Source organism: Corvus cornix, chromosome 3 (genome assembly GCF_000738735.6).
Source record: "Corvus cornix cornix isolate S_Up_H32 chromosome 3, ASM73873v5, whole genome shotgun sequence".
NCBI classification, from domain to species: Eukaryota; Metazoa; Chordata; class Aves; order Passeriformes; family Corvidae; genus Corvus; species Corvus cornix.
Genome location: NC_047056.1, coordinates 112,660,232 through 112,679,475, shown reverse-complemented (window position 1 = coordinate 112,679,475; position 19,244 = coordinate 112,660,232). Strand labels below are relative to the sequence as shown.

The following is a 19,244-nucleotide window of genomic DNA, read 5'->3' as shown; positions in this document are numbered from 1 at the left end:
TTTGGAGGCACAGGGAGGTCTTTTTATTTCATCCTTTAGTGCTGACACTCAGGAGCAAACCTTTAATCAGAGTAAGCATTTTGGGAAGAAACAACATTCATTTCGTAAGTAAAAAGAGGTGAATGTAAAAATTAGACACCACTTTGCAAAAATCACTGAAGAAACACAGACAGCTTTGCAAACCCCCTCCTGCTTCCAGAAGCAGAGCTGGGGTCTCACAAGTGAAAACAACTTTAATAAAAAGGCAGTACTTGGGTGATTTTTTATTGTTGTTATTTTTTCTCCTGGATTGAGAAAAACACAGTCAGTGTGAAGCAGCAGAAAGTCGTTCCCTGCCTTTCACAGTCTCGATGTGTTAATCCCTCACGGGCATCCCTTTTGAATGTGGTACTGAAGCTCCTGTTGGCACATCACCAAGTTTTCCTTTGGGAGAGCTGGGTTTAGATCCAGTCTGAGCTTAGATTCAGCCTGTGTTTAGATCCAGTCTGTGGTCCCAGCTGGAGCTGGCGCAGTGTCCAAGCCTGGAGTACAATGTGTTGTCTGCTGCTGTGCTTGCACAGAGCCTCCTCTAGTGCAGACTCACCCCAGACCCCCAGCCTGAGCCTGAAGGGGGTTAAAGGTTCTTGCAGTGCTTCTTTTTCTTTCTGGGGGCTCCATCCCCACACTCCTCTGTCTCCTCTTTCTGCTTTTTGTGCTTCTTCTTACGGAGTTTCTTCTGCTTTTCCTCCTGCTCCTCTGTGCTGAGTTCCTCCTCTTCCAACATTCCCACAGAAATTTCTCCACTGCCTGTATTTTCATCACAACTGATGCTTTCTCCTTCATTTTCCACTTTGTGTTTTCTCTTTTTTTTCCTTTTGTGACATTCATTTAGTGGATCATCCAGTTCTTTTCCATTCAAGCTCCCTGTCTTAGGCTTTTTCCCTGGTTTCTCACAGTCCTCTGTCCTCTCTGCCTCATCATCTCTCTTCTGCTTCTTCTTTTTCTTTTTCACTTTGGTTTCCAGCTCTTCTGAAGGCTCCACAGCTTCATCAGCTGTCGGGCTGGAATGATCCACCTTTGTTTCTGTTTCCTTCTGGGATCCCTTCAGCTTTGCCATGCGCTTGGCGAAATATTCCTGGACAGTGAGACCACTCTTCACTGTATTGGAACCATCTCCAGGGCTGGAGAGCCAGTTGTTCCCCTCCTTCTCTTCCTGGGAGTCAGGATCACCAGTATCCTCCTGCAAGTGAACAGAGAGGAGCAGGAGTGAGTCAGGAATCATGGCATTAAACATAACGCTGGGGTTTTTCTGCACACTAGTAAGGAAAATACTGAAAAGTAACGTGGTGCTTTGAAAATTAACTGTGAAAGTACAGATTTGGGTGGAAGTGAGGCAGCCCTTAATGTAAAAAATGCTGTAGGGTTTAGGAAGAGGTAGAAGGTTGGGAGGCAGCAAGAGAACACAAACCAAGACAATTTTCAGTTGTTTTGAGTTCCTCAGTTTACCTGCTCCTACGTAAGTCATGTCTCCCACTGTCATACTCAGTGCATTACACTGACTTTACAAAGCACATGTCTCTGCAAGACATAAACCAGCATGAAAAACGATCCACTGCAATCTATTAGCCCGTGGCACAAAGGAAATCCCACGCCTGGAATAACTCTCCAGCAAAGAACTTGTGATCCAGGGAGCAATCCAGCACTGAGGCACCTCTTCCATCTTATCTGATCCTTGGAAATGTTTGTTTCGGAGCTGCTCTGCTGTCAGGGTGTCCCAGATGTTGTTATTTAAACAGGCTCCATTTGATCACACGTTATCAGATGGCACAAACAACATCACAGGTTACATCTTACAAGGTTTCTGCGGACATGAAATAAAGAGCTGCTCGTCTCCAGCTGGAGGTGAATAATCTCCTTTTTGGAAAGGAAATATCAAACTTAAAGCAAAGTATAGCTCTGGAGCTGGATGTTATGGATGGCACGAAGAGAATGGACTCTGACAAAGCAACAAATGCCACAAGATGGAAATGTATAATTTGTTAAATTATCTGAGATTTACAAAATAAACAAACCAGAAAGGCAGCTGAAATTAAGGCTTGTTCACATACATACCAAAGCACTCAAAACAAAGCCTTTGTGGTATAGCCTTTTGCTTGGCAAAAGTCACAAATGACTCTTGGAAATGTCCCAAATTTTCACAGAATCATGGAATCATTGAGGTTGGAAAAGAGCTCCAAGACCATCGAGTCCAACCTGTGACTGATCCCCACCTTGTCACCAGCCCAGAGCACTGAGTGCCACGTCCAGTCATTTTCTGGACACCTCCAGGGATGGGGACTCCACCACTGCCCTGGGCAGCCCCTTCCAATGTCTGACCACCCTTTCCATGAAGAAATTCCTCCTGATGTCCAACCTGACCCTCCCCTGGCACAGCTTGAGGCCGTTCCCTCTCATCCTGTCCCTGTTCCCTGGAGCAGAGCCCGACCCCCCTGGCTGCCCCCTCCTGTCAGGGAGTTGTGCAGAGCCACAAGGTCCCCCCTGAGCCTCCTTTTCTCCAGGCTGAGCCCCTTTCCCAGCTCCCTCAGGTCATGAACTGTTTCTTTAAAGCCTTGTACACACCACAGGGAACCAGGCACCCCCTCTGGATGGGAGAAGCTGGGAAGGCATAGAATCCTCACCAACATCTGCCCTACAGCCCCTTCTTGAAGGAAAGGGGGTCCACAGGGATTACAGTCAGAGATAATTCCCAGGTTTTCCATTCATAAATGCATGGATGGATAAGAACATCCACTCTGCCCACACATCCTGAATGAAGGGACTGTAAAACCTGCCCAAATCAGAGCAGCCACATTTCACAGCCACTTTCACTGCCATGACCTGATACTCGGGGAAGGCCAGCAGAGAGCTGGGAGATAAAATCCCACTTATCTCAACACTTTATAGTTATTGCATGATGCTGCAGATAAGGGATCTGGCTCTCTTGAGGGCATCGTTAAACTTGCTGGCTGAAGTGGGGTTTATTAGGGTCTGTGAGTAAGGTTTTCCAGGTCTGGCTCCTTATGCATCCATAACCTTTACTCCCATGAGCAGGAATGCAAAAATTGGTGTCATTAGTGATGCATTACGAGTGGTGATTTCCTCATCCATCTGCTTTCAAGAAAGCTATTCCAGTGGAACGAAAGTAAGGCTGCACTTGAGATTCCAGTGATATTTGTGTGGGCACTTATCAAAATTAGGGACTTTTCTTGTAGGGATATGTTGTGTTCCTGCAGGGTTATGAAGTAACTGAAACTATTTGACTTCTGGCAAAGGGATGTGGAACACAGGGAAAAACAGGATGTATCCACACACGTCTCCACACAGGTTACGTTTGAAAGCGGAGCTGCAGCAGAAGTTTGACAGGACAGAATTCCCAGGATAAACGGGTTGAGCTACATTTATATTAAACCTGTTTTTAATAAGACCTAACCCAACAAGCACAGAATCCCACGGCATCACAGGATCATTCAGATTGGAAAAGAGCTCCAACACTATCAAGTCCAACCTGTGACTGATCCCCACCTTGTCACCAGCCCAGAGCACCGAGTGCCACGTCCAGGCCTTCCTTGGATACAACCAGGGATGGGGACTCCAAACCTCCCTGGACAGCTCCTTCCAATGTTTAACAACCCTTTCCATGGGGAAATTCCTCCTGATGTCCAACCTGACCCTCCCCTGGCACAGCTTGAGGCCGTTCCCTCTCCTCCTGTCCCTGTTCCCCTGGAGCAGAGCCCGTCCCCCCCCAGCTGCCCCTCCTGTCAGGGAGTTGCGCAGAGCCACAAGGTCCCCCCTGAGCCTCCTTTGCTCCAGGCTGAGCCCCTTTCCCAGCTCCCTCAGCCGCTCCTGCTGCTCCAGCCCCTTCCCCAGCTCCGTTCCCTTCCCTGGACACGCTCCAGCCACTCCAGGTCTCTCTTGTTGGGAGGGCCCCAGAGCTGCCCCCAGGACGGGAGGTGTCCCAGCAGAGCCAGCACAGAGGGACAATCACTGCCCTGGTCCTGCTGGCCACACTATTCCTGACACCAGCCAGGTGCCACTGGCCCCTTGCCCACCTGGGCACACCTGGCTCATGTCCAGCCGCTGTCACCAGCATCCCCAGGTCCTTTTCCAGCTTTCCAGTGGCTCTTCCCCAGCCTGGAGCTGCAGGGGTTGGTGTGACCAAGTGCAGGATGTGGCACCTGGCCTCGGTAACCCTCACAGCGCTGCTCTCAGCCCATCTATCCAGCCTTGGTGCAGAGCAGAAATAGCTGCCCTGCTGAAGCCCAGGCAAACAGGGTCATTTTCCTTCCCCCCAGAGCAGGATTTTGACACCCTGTATTGCAAAAGGACAAACAGACTCCCAGGTTTTTGGCCAGAACCATTTCCCTCCCCACCCCGATGTGTAAAACACACTTGGGCCCAGAACACCCGTTACCCCCTGGCCAACCAGGAAAGGATTTTCTCATTGCTTTGGTGACTTCAAGTCCTGACAACTTAATTACGGTAATTGAAGGCAAATGTTACTTGAACTCTACACGTTTCTTTTCATGAAGTACATTAGGCATAAAAACAAATGTTCCTTTGGTTAAGCAGAGGAGTTCCAAAGGTATGTACGAGTTTAGAAAATAAGAACCTTGCTCAGAAACTCCTTTATTGATAAGAATTTTAATAACCACGGGCCACTGAGCACAGAACTAACAGGGCATGGAGACAAGCAAAGAGGTGCCAACCCTAGTAAACCTCTGGGTTTAGGAAAAGCTTATGTAAAACCATAAATCACCTGGAAGGGCTGTTAAATGCCAAGGTATTCCTGCTTCCGTGGTGTACCTCTCCCAGTAGCCAAGGGAACACTGCTGAACTCTAACCAGGGGTTTTCTCTAACCCCTCACAGTTTGTGCAATTCCTCCCCTGCTTGACCCAACACAGAGAAAAATTTCAAAGAAAAATAAGGCAGATATCCCTAGAAGTGGATTGTGCTGCTGTAGCTTCTGAAAGACAATTTTCCACCAGATAAAAGACAGAAAGAAATATTCCTGCTCCAGAGAACTGCTGGTAAAAGGGAAAGAGCAATTGTGCTGTAACTGGAGAGAAACCTGAAGATTGGGCTTTGGAGGAGATGTTTGTCCATGTCATGAGTTCCAAAATTGTTCACAAAATCGAGCTGAGGAGATGAAGTTAAAAGGAATTGGGAATAGGGAATTGGTAGGATGGTCCCAAGCAAAAGAAAAGGACTGCTTGAAACATGGTGTTAAATGTGGAATGAGTAAGAGGAAACAATAGGAAAATTCAAGGAGAGGTTGGGAAGTGCACAGGAAGAGATGAAGGTCAATTACAGTCCCCTGTAAATATCATCTGTTTATGTAATTAGTGAAATGTATGGAAAATAATGTGAAGGACATAAAGCACTCCATGTACCACTGTGTTTTTCTCTGCCTTTCTTCGCTTGCTGATTAAGTCATTAAGGGACTACACTAAACTTACAGAGGGAAATCCTGGTTCCCCTGAATCCTGCAGGATCAGGATTGGATCTCTAGGGCATCCCACTCTCAGAGCACCTTTCAGTTATTTAGGGAAAGGAAAAAACAGGGAATTATGGTCAATTATCAAAGAAATTCACATCAGTGAAAACAGTTTAGCAAGTGCAGAAGCCCGAAGTGGGAAGGATTTTGACACCTCATGAAATGAAATGAGTTTGAAACCCAACCTGGTCTACTGGAAGGTGTCCCTGCCCATGGCAGAGGTGGGAGTGAGATGAGCTTTAAGGTCCCTTCCGACCCAAACCATTCTGGGATTATTACAATTAATATTCAAAGAGAGGAACTGCACCTGCAATCTGGAAGGAGAAGTGAGGTAGAACCAACCAGCAAAGTAAAGGGTGCTGGCACAGGAGCACCAGAAGCAGCCTGGATTAATTCAGAGAAGTTTCCCTCCTCTTCAGAATGCAAGTATTTCTTTTCTAGCACTTAAAGTCTTAAAAGAGGGGAATACAAAAATCTCTTATACCATCTCAGTCTGCTACATATGAACTACTATTACTTAAGCCCAGTAATTTCACGTGCCTTTGCTTTGTTGGTAGTAATCCACAACAATTTTATGAAATCTGATTCACAAAAACGACACAAAAGGCAAAGTCCAGAAGGGATGATCATAAAGGCAGAATAAAGCTAAACTATTTCAGTAGGTTCTCACTTACATTACAGAAAGTGGGCTGGATGAAGCACATGGAGCCTGAATTCCATGGAAAACACAGGATCACTCTTAGCTTTAAAATGCAGCCACCCCTGTTCTGCCTTTCTTACCAACTTTCTTGTTGAGAAACTGTAACAAGATTAAAATAATCCTGTTCTGTTTCTGCTGCTTCAGATCCTCACCAAAGGGTTGGTAGGACCCCTGTACAGTGCACAAACCTTGACAGGCAAGAGCTGAGGGCATCCCTGTATCTTTCCATCCCAGGATGGCTGCAGATAATTCCTGAAGAGTCACTCTGGAGCTCTGCAGACATCAACGATGACAGAGTCTTGCTTTAAGGAGTTGACAACTTCAAGTTAAATATGAGCATTAATGTTTGGATTGGGATCAAACAGGCAAGAGGGTGAACAAAGACCTGTAGCCTGATGAGTTTAAGCAGGATTAAAATAAATACATGCATAAATAAGGCCACATACCATCAGTTCTGCAGTCAATTCTGGCATCGGAACAGGTACCCAGGAGGCTCTAATGCTTCTAATTTACCTGATTAAAATTGGTTTAGTGCAGACAGCATCTTGTGAAGAGCTGATGAGAACAGAGAGGGCTGATGCAAAGGGAAAACGGGACAATTTCCCAGTGCTCATGAGGAAAAGGACAGGCAGCAGAAGGAAATTATCCACAGGAAACTTTGCCAGGAGAAATCAGTATCTTTGTGAAGCCTCAACAACCACTGGGAGTCTCAGCCACTGAAAGCAACTCAGACAACTACCAGGGAAGTGTTAGGGGGAGTTAATCTTTGCTTGGAATGGAAAATGTGGGATCTGGACTCCAGAAGCATCTTTTAGTCCTGTAATGCTTCAGAAACCTCAACAGGGATACAACTTGACCTCCTGGTGATCACAGAATTGTTAAGGTTGGAAACCTCTCAGACCATTGAGTCTAAGAATTCCCCAGCACTGCTAAAACCACCCATGTCCCCAAGTGCCACATCCACACAGCTTTTAAATCCCTCCTGGGATGATGATTCTACCACTTCCATGGGCAGGCTGTTAAAACAAATGAGGGTTTAATAAAAGAGATGAGAATCAGGAATACTCAATTTGTACAAAAGTGGTAAAAATTCAGGTCACCTGCAACTTCTGGTTTTTGTTGGCCATGCTGGCGTAGTCACCAGGACAAATCACATATCCACAAGAAGGTTTAATTTTACTACTGTTTATCCTGAGTGCCAACAGAGCAATGAATCCACTGATGGGAAATGGAATGAAAATCCTGAATGTCCAATACCTGGGTGACATGACACTTGTTAAAAGGACAAGTTCCAATTACTACAGAGAAGCACTTTCCTGTTTGACTCTATCTGTGCCAGAATATATTGAAACATCAGCTGCTGTCTTGCAGTTGATATTAACTTATACACTCCACAGGAGCCACCAGCTGCCTCTAACCCAGCAAGGACAAGAAGAGAGGTTAGGAAGTAATTAATGGGAAGGGGACAAGGAAAAATGTTTTAAAAAATACAGTGTTCTTCCATGGAATGATGGAGATCCATTTTTGCTACACTTGCAACTACAAAAGAAAGAGCAGATTGTTTCTCTTGCAATCAAAAGGCCAAGGAATTTTATTAGAGTAAATCTCTGGCTAGAATAATCTGGGGGTTATTAATAGAATCATTGACCTCTGGAGCAGAACTACCATGAGTGCTAGACCACCACTTTTTTTAGTGGAGTCATGGAAACCTCCAAAGATAGAGGTTTTACCATCCTTCAGGACACCCCTATTCTGAATCATGGAATGGTTTGGGTGGGAAGGGACCTTAAAGACCATCCCTTTCCACCCCCTGCCAAGGGCAGGGACACCTTCCACTATCCCAGGCTGCTCCAAGCTCCATCCAGCCTGGCGTTGGACGTGGAGCCACATCCTAGTGAGGAGCTTTTGTTGCCACCTAACAGCACCCATTTCACCCCACTGCAGCAATCTACAGGTGCTTGATTTTCATTTAAATTGTATTTGCTGATTCCATTTTTTATTTCAGTTTTAAATTCCATAGTGATGCGTTTCTATTAAAACCACATCCAAATTCTCCCAACCTGTCTCGTCCTTCTATTTTATATTTTCGTCAAAAGCTCATCCAGTACCTCAGCAAGTGGCCAGTTTTAGCAATTTTCACTCATTCTTATAATTCACACAACAGAAAGCCCCCATCTCTCTTGCTGAATACTCTTGGTATGCAAAATGCCATTTGTTTGTGATACAAACAATCCATTTTCAGGAGTGTAGGATGAGCTGGAGCCCAGCCCGTTCCCATCCGTGAAACAGGAGCTGCACAATAAAGCTGTGACACTCAGCCAGGTTTTGCCTCCAGCCTGCAAACACCAGCAGAAACAGGAAACAACAGGGTTGCAAAAGTGCAGAGGATTAAATTTTGGCCAGGGACTTGATTGCAACGATAGTCCTGGGGATTCATTCCAGCTGTCCCGAGCAGATCCTGGTCAGGCCACAGCACCTGTATTTCCAAGGGCAGCTTGGGAATCCTGGCACCACGTCCCACAGGGCACACACACACACACTTCCTCCTACTGTTCTTACACTTTTCAGGAAAAAAACCCCACATTTATTTCAGTTTTTGCACAACAAAGGCAGTGAGTAAAATCCAGGAGCTGAGGCTAAGGAGGAATACACACTGTGGGATAATTCCCAAGAGGTGCTGAAGGCACATAAGGAATGAGTTAAAAAACTCAGCACATGGCAGAGAAAATCCTTTTCATTTCTTGAGAGACACTTAGATATCCCTGTGACATCTCATTCCACTCCAGTTCCACTGCTGAGGCCAGCACAACTCTTTCCCTTCGCATTTCCCTGCAAATTACATCTGTGCCTCAGACTGGATATAAACAAAACTAAAGGAAGAGATTTCCCCTAGGATCTCTCTATTGGCACGATGCAGAGATCCAAACACAGTGACTTCATCTTCCCAAAAAGCACCTAAATCAATTCTAACTGTTCTGTTCTCACCTTGAATAACAGAGGAAGTACAGTCCAGCAAAGCGAGCTCAGGACTGGGAAGGTCACGTTTCCCAAGTTCTCTTCCCAGCTGGTGGAAAACCCTGGAGAAGTTATTTCCCCCAGCTCTGGCACAGGTTATCAAAGCACAGAACATGCCTGATCAACTGCATGAAATTCACAGCAGAACCAGGAGTTTCAAAAAATGTTTGTAAGGTGCCTTGAGATCCTTCACAGAGGTATCCCAGATGAACAAGGATGGAAATAACCCTGGAATTCCACTCACCTGCACTTGGGGCTGGGACACTGAACACAACCGACCCAGCAGCACTTCTGTGATAGATCTGTGAGGAATCAAATCACCAGGAGTCTCAGATATTGTATTTTAAAGGAGCGTGCAGGAGAAAAAACATGGAATGGTTGGGTTGGAAGGGACATTAAAGATCATCGAACCCCTGCCACGGGCAGGGACACCTTCCACTAGCCCAGGTTGCTCCAAGTCCCATCCAGCCTGGCCTTGGACACTGCCAGGGATCCAGGGGGCAGCCACAGCTTCTCTGGGCACCCTGGGCCAGGGCCTCACCACCCTCACAGGGGAGAATTCCTTCCCAATATCCCATCCATCCCTGCCCTCTGGCACTGGGAAGCCATTCCCCATGTCCTGTCCCACCATCCCTTGTCCCAACTCCCTCTCCAGCTCTCCTGGAGCCCCTTTAGGCACTGGAAGGGGCTCTGAGGTCTCCCTGGATCCTTCTCTTCTCCAGATGAATGCCCCCAGCTCTCCCAGCCTGGCTCCAGAGCAGAGGGGCTCCAACCCTTGAAGCATCTCTGGCCTCCTCTGGATTTGCTCCAGCAGCTCCACGTCCTTCTGCTGTTGGACCCCAGGACTGGAGCAGCTCTGCAGGTGGGGTCTCACCTGAGCAGGGAAGAGGGGCAGAATCCCCCCCCTCCCCTGCTGCCCATGCTGGGGATCAGCCCAGGATGCAAATCAGTGCAAACTGAGTTTCTAAATCCTGAATTCAGACTCTAAATGTCTAAAAAGGCTTTAAGAAAGTCCAGGACAGTCATCCCTGTCCCCAGTACTGTGGGTATTGGTCCCGTGGCACTGCCATGCTCAGAAGCAATCCAAGCCTTCTCCACATGTCCTGTCATTCCCTGGGCACTTCTTGTTATCCCTTTGTAATGTGTGTGGAATGGGAGCTGCTCTTCAGGATTCCAAAGACCAAACCCTCATTGATTCCCGAGTTCAGGATTTCTTCCTGTGCTCCACAGATACAGAAGAACTCCACAAGAAGTAACAAGGGGGCGTGGCCAGCCAGATTGTGAATACAAGCAAAGGTATTATAAAGGGGTCTGAAGATTTGGGATGCTCAGAGAAAGGATGGAATAAAAACCATTGGAAGCACCCAGAGGAGAGAAAGGAGTTCTGGTAGCAATTCCAAGAGCAAGCACAGTCCCAGCATCACAGCTTTGGCTTCTGGCAGAGGAAACCACGAGTGCTTTGAAACCTGAAAATAACACCTGCCAATGTCAAACTCCTCTCCTGGCTCTTTTCTAATAATAAATATAGAAAAGCAGATCTGTGTACAAATGAAGTGCTTCCAGGAGCATTTGAAGAAGTTAAATTAAACCAAAGGTTTGCTCCTTTCCCCTTCCCCTCAGCAAATGCTTCTCAAAAGGAAAATCCACACTTGAGCCTCTTCCATTCCTCTGCTCCGTGAGGGCGATTCGTGGGAGAGCTGATCCACAGATCCAAACCAGCTCAGGCCTCTGGGCGAGGGGACAGACATTTCCTGTTTTTCAGCACCAGCAGTGGCCCAGGAGCCCCTGAGAAATACCTTGTGTCACTTTGTTGCCACTTTTTAGTGTGCCTTCCTCAGGCTTGGCTCCTTTCCTCTTAAGCAGGTGCGAAGGGGGATTCACAGCACAGGGAAATGAATCAGAACTTCACGATTTGGGGCAGCACAGACCAGAAATACCATAAATACCAGCAGGGCCCTCCTGTGCAGGCTAAAAGACAGATGCAGAAACAAACAGCAAGAATTAAATTTGAAATATGGATGTGTGTGCACAGGTTTTTTTTTCTTCTCTCCCATCTATAAAGGTCTGAAGAAAAGAGTTTTTCTGAGGAAAGGGGTTTATTTTTTAAGGAATACCATTCATGCAGTGTGCCTAGAGTTCATAAGGGTGTTACCCTTGTTTTCAAGGATTCACACAGCACAGCCCAGTGTCTACAACCCAGCCAGGTACAGCCTCCCTGCAGCCTTTTTTTGGTAAATTCTTGCACTTCTTCTTCATTTCTGTCTTTAGTTTCAGTGCTTCCTTAAACAACTCTTCTGACAATCAGCTCCTCAGATCAACTCCAACTGGAACTCTTCCTTCTGTCCAAAAATCAACCCAACTGTTCTCCTCTCAGCTTCAAAATGCTGCTCCAAGTGTTTCCCTACCCGTCTTGCCCGTGTCCTACCTTACCCTCTCGCTATCCGAGATGTGTAACATCCTGCCCTTGTTCTGTCCATCATTTCCTTGCAAGCTCTCTGGGGAAGCAATTAGCCCACTTGTGAGCACTCTACAACATAATTAACAAATAATAACCACTGAGAAATGTAGGCCAAAAAAGCCAAGTTATCACAGCCCCATTTCTGCAGGGACTTGCATTGTTCCGTGCTCACTTGCAGCTTCCAAGTTCCTGGAGGCACAGATTCTCCTCCAAGGTAGCACAGAAGCAAAGGTGAACGCTGTGTTTTAAAGAAGACATAAAATGTTCTGACTTTATTTGGATTTCCAGGCTTTGCTGCTTTTCCCCTCTCATTAACACGACCCGTTGTGAGTATTTACACAGAGAACACTACAATAAATCTCAGAGTTGGAGGTGAAAGGCTCATAATTTGGTTCTAAATTAACTTTGGCAACGGGAGCGCTGAAGGAAGGAAAGACAGGATGAGTGTAACCATGAGCAAGATGCAACACCAATGTAATGACATCATTTAGGATGAAAAAACTGCTGGAGGAGACAAGGACAGAACCTCTATTCTTGGGTTTTTATCCAGACACCCCACAACAGCCAGTAGGGAATGATAACAGTTACCAGGGAAAGCCTAAAAACTCCCTCTTATTTCAGCAGCAAATAAAACATTTTCAATTCCTGAGGCTTCCTACTGGAAGAGAGCACTTCCAGGCTCTTGTACACTTCTTAGGAAGTGTTAGGAGTCCTGGGTATACCTTCAATACTGAAAAATAAGGTGCCAAAACAATTAGACAGAGGTTTCTAATAAGGCTGAAGCAGAATTCTGACTTCGTGGGGACCTGGGGAGCCTAGGAAGCATAAAGCAGGGTGAAGAAAGGAAAGAAAAGGATAAATGATCAGTTTGGAGTGGTCATTGGGATGGAGAAAGATGGCATTTGGAATGTACAGAGAAGGAATAATGTTGAGGAAAGAAGGGGGAGAAAGTGTGTGATTAAATCTCCACATTTCGCAGCCTTGAGTAGGTCAGCAGTGGTGACTGTGCTCTGAAATACTGATTGTAGATCCTGTCTTGGAACACCAAACTGAGGTGGTCCCTACTGAGAACAGGACCGTGAAGAGCCCATTTCGGCCACAGAGCAGCTGGAAAACCTGTAATGGAGCAGTTGGCACTAATTTATGGATAATCCCTGGAGCCTACGAGTGCCAGAATGTCTCACCCAGCCCTGCAGCCTGGGCAAGACAGAGCACGTCTGCTGTGACCTGGGACAAAGGCTCCCCATGGTCACTTTGTGAAATCTGCCATCCCTGGCACAACTTTGGCTCTGCCAACCTGCAGAACAGCTCACCTGGTTTAACCTTAGGTCATTTGAGGAGAGAACAGCTCAGATCAGCATGTACAGGACTGGCATTTTCCGGGCCTGCTCCAATGGCAAAGGAAATTTTAATAGTCCAGGAGAAGAAGAGAGGTCTTGTCCTTCAAAACTGATAAAAAGCCACGGCATGGCTGGAACTCAATGATCTTCAAGGACCCTTCCAACCCAAAGCCTTCTGTGATTCTCTGATCCTGTAATGTTGAGACATTTTGTAGCCTCACAGACAGGGTCTTATCTCAGCTTTTCTGCTCATGGACAATCCAGCCCTGATTTCCCAAGCATTAAAGGTGAAAACATTTGGTTTATTTTTGTTTCACATCTGTATCTGTCCAGCCTGCTCTCGGGTTGACATTGAATTCCTCTCCTGGGAGTAAAGAGCCTCATTTTCCACCTTTAAACCCATCCTTGGACTTGTTTTCCTTTGGGCTGCTTTCCGTGGCCGACCTTTGTGCTTCTGCTCTGCTTCTCATGGAATCCCAGGATGGCTTGGGTTGGAAGGGAACCTAAGCTCATCCAGTTCCATCCCCTGCCATGGGCAGGGACACCTCCCACTAGCCCAGGTTGCTCCAAGCCCTGTCCAGCCTGGCCTTGGACACTTCCAGGGATCCAGGGGCAGCCACAGCTTCTCTGGGCACCCTGGGCCAGGGCCTCACCATCCTCACAGGGAACAATTTCCTCCCAATATCCCATCTACCCCTGCCCTCTGGCACTGGGAAGCCATTCCCTGTGTCCTGTCCCTCCATGCCTTGTCCCAAGTCCCTCTCCAGCTCTCCTGGAGCCCCTTTAGGCTCTGGAAGGGGCTCTGAGGTCTCCCTGGAGCCTTCTCTTCTCCAGGTGAACACTGCCAGCTCTTCCAGCCTGGCTCCAGAACAGAGGTGCTTTCCCTTTTTTTATTGTTTTGGTGATGACTGCATCCCTGGTTTTGACCTGGGTGAGTTTTGAAAACACGCTTGTCTTTCATTACACCAAGTATGAGCTCCACGGAACTGCATAAAGATTCAGCAGCAATGCAAAAAAACGACAATGAGAAAATCCCTGTGCCTGCAATTCCAGATAGATTTCCTAGGATTTTACTATTAACACTTTGTGTAATGCCCTGAAGGGAGTGAAGAGCTCTGTGGTTGCCCAGTGAACCACACAAAACTCAGAACCTATGCCCCAGGGGACTTGCAGGTTAAAGCTCTGAGTGGGTACAAAACAATACAAATAATTGCCAGGTAGGCGATCCCGCAGGCAGCGCGCGTGTTCCAAGCCGGAACGTCTCCTGGCACAGGAGCTCTGGAAAAGGAGTGGGAATGGGATGCTTATCACAGCTCAGCAGCAAACTGCTCCAGGAATAAGCAGCAAAATGAAGACTCAAGAGGAAATGTCAGATTAAAGGGAGGACCAATTTGTTCCCAACGTCTCATCTGCTCCTAATGCTCTGAGGTCTGCAGGTAAGGGAAGGAAAACAGAATCGTGGAATCACTGAGATTGGAAAAGCCCCCTGAGATCGCTGAGTCCAACCACCCCCAGCACTGCCAAGGCCACCACTGACCCATGTCCCCAAGTGCCACATCCACATGGCTTTTAAATCCCCCCAGGGATGGGGACTCCAGCACTGCCCTGGGCAGCTGTGCCAGGGCTGGACAACCCTTTCCATGAGGAAATTTTTCCTAATATCCAATCAAAACTTCCCCTGGTGGAACTCAAGGCTATTTCCTCTGGTCCTGTCACTTGCCACCTGGGAGAAGAGCCCGATCCTCATCTGGCTGCACCCTCCTGTCAGGGATGTATCAGCCCAACACAGAGCTGCTGTACCCAGTCCCTCTCCCATTCCTCAGCCACATCCTGAGAAGCTGTTGAGAGGGAAGTGCTGCTGGTGGGGGTCTCAAATCTATAATGGAAGCCTCAGAAGAGCTCACCAAGAATTCCTAAGTGTCCAGAAGCAGAGAAAAAACCAGATGCCAAACAGCAGAGAAATTGCTTGAGACTGAGCATTAAAAGGGTGTAGAGAAAAGGAGAATAAAGAATCACAGAACGGTTTGGGTTGGAAGGGACCTTAAAGACCATGAGCAGGGACACCTTCCACTATCTCAGGTTGCTCCAAACCCCATCCAACCTGGCCTTGAACACTTCCAGGGATGGGGAGTGTCCCCTCATCCAGTAGACCTGAGTGGCCCCGCATTGAGCAGGAACTAAACAGAAGCTTCAAGAGATGTTGCTTACCCACAATTGCACTCTAAAATCCACCTTAAATCTGCTTTCTAGTTTTACTTTGCCTCCTTCCAGTTAATCCTCCACTGCCCTGTTCTTTCCTTGGGTTTTTCCTCTGCTGATCCCTCCTGCTGCCTCCAGAGCTGGGTGGTCCCTCTACCACAAAGTCATCCCATCTCAAATCCCTGCGGTGACTCAGCAATGCCAGCTCAGGTTTATTCCCTTCCTTACCCCACACTTAATGCCCTGAGAAAAGCAGGAGGGTGGAGCCACGGAGTTCTCCAAGAAGTCATTCCAAGCACAGGTGAAGGTCACGGCTTCTTTGAGGTGGGAGCTCTGTTTTTCATTTAGAAAAGGATGGTTGTGGTAACCCTAAGCAAAGCAACTCAATTTTCTGTGGCTTTGGATCCTGTGGCTGGATGACCCTGGACCTGATAAAGCTTCTGACAGGTTCTGAAAGAAGTTGTTCCTGTGGTTATGGAGTTTGTAATGTCTCTTTTCCATGTGGATTCTCTGATGTCTGATGATACAGTTGAGCCCAGCTGGGAAAACAATTTGCCTTTTCTTTTCATGCAACCATTTATTTTCACAAACAGTAGGAACTTTGTATTTGTGAGGCTGCTGTCTGCCTGTGGACTGGGCCTAAAATCAGTGAGAAAGGATGGAATAGACCAAAAAAATCATGGAATCATTAAGGTTGGGAAGGTCAACCCAGCACCACCACCATGTTCACTCATAAACCACATCCTCAAGGGCCACATCCACGTCTTCCGAACACTTCCAAGGATGGTGCGTGTTCAAAACCAAAAAATAATCATCTGTGCTTTAGCTGACCTGGAAACCAGGCTAAAAATGAAGCAGTCCTTTAGGCAGATGAAATAAAACCAAAATAATTCAGTGTTGATAAATAAAAAGAAATGCCCTTGGGTAAAATAGAACCTAGCATCAAATAGTATAAAAATTAGGAAGTCAGGACCTACTTCAGGAGTTCATCCAGCCTGTTACTGGATGTTATTGACACTCTGCGTGTCTAAAATACCACATCCAAAAGCAGTTGGACAATTTAGAAAGCAGCACATCATACAGGTAGAGGTTAAAAAGAAATCCCTCTAATGCTGATTGGTCCAAAGCTCCCCAAAATCAAATGTGCCAGAACTATTTACCATTAATTCAAACTACCCTTAATCTGATTTCTCAGACATTCCTCACTTCCTTCATGAGAACACGACTTGTGCTAAAACGAGGTGTTGATTTAAGGTGGAAGCGAGGCTCAATGAGAAACAGGAAAGCAGTAACAAGAGTATAAATGACCACTGAAGACCATTTAGAATAATATTTTGTGCTGAAGCAGACAAGAAGCAGCCACAGAGCCTCTTCCAGAGAGGAAATCACCTCCGGAAAAGGGGCAACAACATCCAAATGGAAGCGGTGAGAGTAAGGTGCCGATGGCAACCATTAACATGACTATTTTTGCAGCAATCAACAGCTCCTGAAGAAAAAAAGAAAGAATCCATGCTAAGACATAGGTGCTAAGAAGCCAACACGGCACTGAAGAGGAGGAATTGTTCAATTATTGTCCTGGGTATGAGTGCTGCAAATGCAGGCACCGACATCCGTGTTACAACCTGTTAGCGACCACAGCATATTGAAGGGATTAAAAGCTAATGACAGGCCACCATCCCTCTTAAAATCTCGTGCCAGGCCAGGGGCTTCACCTTTCTCAGCTGAAATATCTACAGTTGCAACATCAGCCCAGCATTATTTGCTCCTAATGAAAGAGGTGATTCACTTTCTCTCCAGGAGCTGCACCGTAAAATGTTGATTAGAGCTCGAACCGCCCCCAAAATTTAAAGCAGAGGGGAAAAAGAAAAAGAATACAAAGCGAGGTGTAACGGGAGATGGGAGTCGAGGGGGAAATCAAAGCAGGGAATTCACCAGGAGGCAGAGATTTTATCAAAGTGATTGGTTCATTAGGCGGAAAATTTGACTGTCATTAACACGGTGCTGCAGTGCTTTTTTGTTAGCGAGTTCTTCAGGGCAGACACCTTTGTATTTCTGCTTGTAAAACACCAATTAGTACCTTGGGCAGACTACAAACAAATCAACATTAAAACAAAGCAGCGAAACAGAACCATTTGTATCTCCTGCTCTGCCTGGAGTCACCAGGACAGATTCAACTCTCTGGAGAGAGACCACATTCTTCATTCCCTAATAGTCTTCCCCTCTGTTTGCTGCACGTCTGTAGGAGTTAAAAAGCACAAATTTGGATTTATCTCTCTGCTTGGGCTCAGAGGGAGTTCTCCATGGGATGCTGCTCTGGAAATACTTGTTACACGTTTTGTGTGTGTGTATTCAAGCTGGTTTTCCATTAATAACAGTTTAACTGTTGTAAAGCCCACCCAGCACAGCCAGGCATCACTGCTCTCCCAACATGGAAGTGAAGGTACCTGTTAAGACGTCCTCTGAAAGGCCACATCAGGGAAATAAAAAATGGCTGGAAGGGTGGAAGGAGGCAGACCTGGTTCAGTCTTGCCCATATGGCTGGAATGGGAAGGGTTCCCGACACTGTCTCCAGAAATTTGAAGGGGGAGGGAAACAGCTCATTCGCTTCCAAGCAGAGTTTGGGAGGGAATTTACTTCTGTGGAGGATCCATTTCCTCTCCTCCTGTCCCTGTTCCCTGGGAGCAGAGCCCGACCCCTCCGGCTGCCCCCTCCTGTCAGGGAGTTGTGCAGAGCCACAAGGTCCCCCCTGAGCCTCCTTTGCTCCAGGCTGAGCCCCTTTCCCAGCTCCCTCAGCCTCTCCTGCTGCTCCAGCACCTTCATCCTTCAACTTGCCCTACCCATCTTCTCCCCCCTTCCCACACACACTTTCTAAACAATATTAAATGTCTTTTCTGCTTTAACTCCCTAAAATATGTTCAAGGGAAAGGTCAGGAACAGCAACAATCTGCTGGTTCAGGGTCACAGTAATGGTTAAGATGCCAGACTACAGATTCAGAGTCTGAACCTGCCATGATTCACACTGAGGGCTGGTCAGGTTATACTCACGGTGAGGAGAAAAATGGTAATTTAGCCTTGATGATTGAGAGAACCTGAAAAACTGCCAGCCTCATCTCTGCCTGGAGTGCCAGTAGCTATTAAAGCCTTAACCAGGGATCCAGGCAGGAATGCATGATTTGGGGTTTATGATTCCTAGAGCAACGTGAATGTCAAAGGTTGGGAGAGAACGATGGTCTCACCTCCATGTTCTGCTCCCTGTGGTAAAGAAATAATGATTGTAAACAGAAGCAACAGAGATGTATTTTTTAAAGAGCTGGAGAAGCCTTTCCATGTTTAGTCAGGCACACAACAGCCTGTGCAGAGCCTGTGGGGTTGATGCAAAAGAGCACCCAGCTATAGTGGGATTTTTGAATACATTTGTCAAGACTCAACGTGAGCAGAGCTGATCCCTCTCGGAGAAAAGGTGATGGATTTGATGAGCTCTTAGGTCCTCTCCTAAACTACCTCCTACATAAAGAAACCCGGAGAGCAGCTTGGAAACAGACTGAGAGCTCTCCTGAAGGAGTTAACCATTCAAAAAGGTAATAGCTGAATTTTGAAAGAATTTGGCCACCGGAGCTACTTCCCTGCAACAGTTCCGAGGAGCTGCTGCCAATGTTAACATCAGGAGGCAGCTACTGACAGGTTTCATTTTGCCCAGTCTGATGCTGCTATTGACACTCAGGCAGACAAGCCAGCACAAACAGGAATAAAAGGCCACCTTCCACGGCAGTGCTTCTCAGGGAACTAAGGAATTTACCGACAGCCCTGAAATCCCTGGCAGGCGGTGGGATTCGCTTCCCAAATGTCCCGGGGCACGGAAAAGATGATGGGACTCATGTAACAACAGCTCCTACCATGCTGCTGGGCAGCTCCAGAGATGAGTGACAGCCTCTGCGATATCCAACAGGAATTACTGGGTTAATGTGGCCTTTCGGGCAGTGGCCAAGTGATGTGGAAGATTGGGGATAAATTCCAGGTCA

The 19,244-nt window shown here is 46.9% G+C and overlaps 1 protein-coding gene across 3 annotated transcripts in view; it reads right to left on the bottom strand.

The window, feature by feature from the left end:
* The window catches only part of PINX1 (PIN2 (TERF1) interacting telomerase inhibitor 1), a 59,830-nt gene continuing 40,586 nt past the window's right edge, over nt 1–19,244 (bottom strand). For all 3 annotated transcript variants that reach the window (XM_010411387.4, XM_010411388.4, XM_039569351.1), the window contains one exon: nt 1–1,219. In XM_010411387.4, coding sequence (XP_010409689.1) covers nt 614–1,219 — 606 coding nt within the window. In that variant the 3' untranslated portion in view covers nt 1–613. The remainder of the gene's footprint in view (nt 1,220–19,244) is intronic.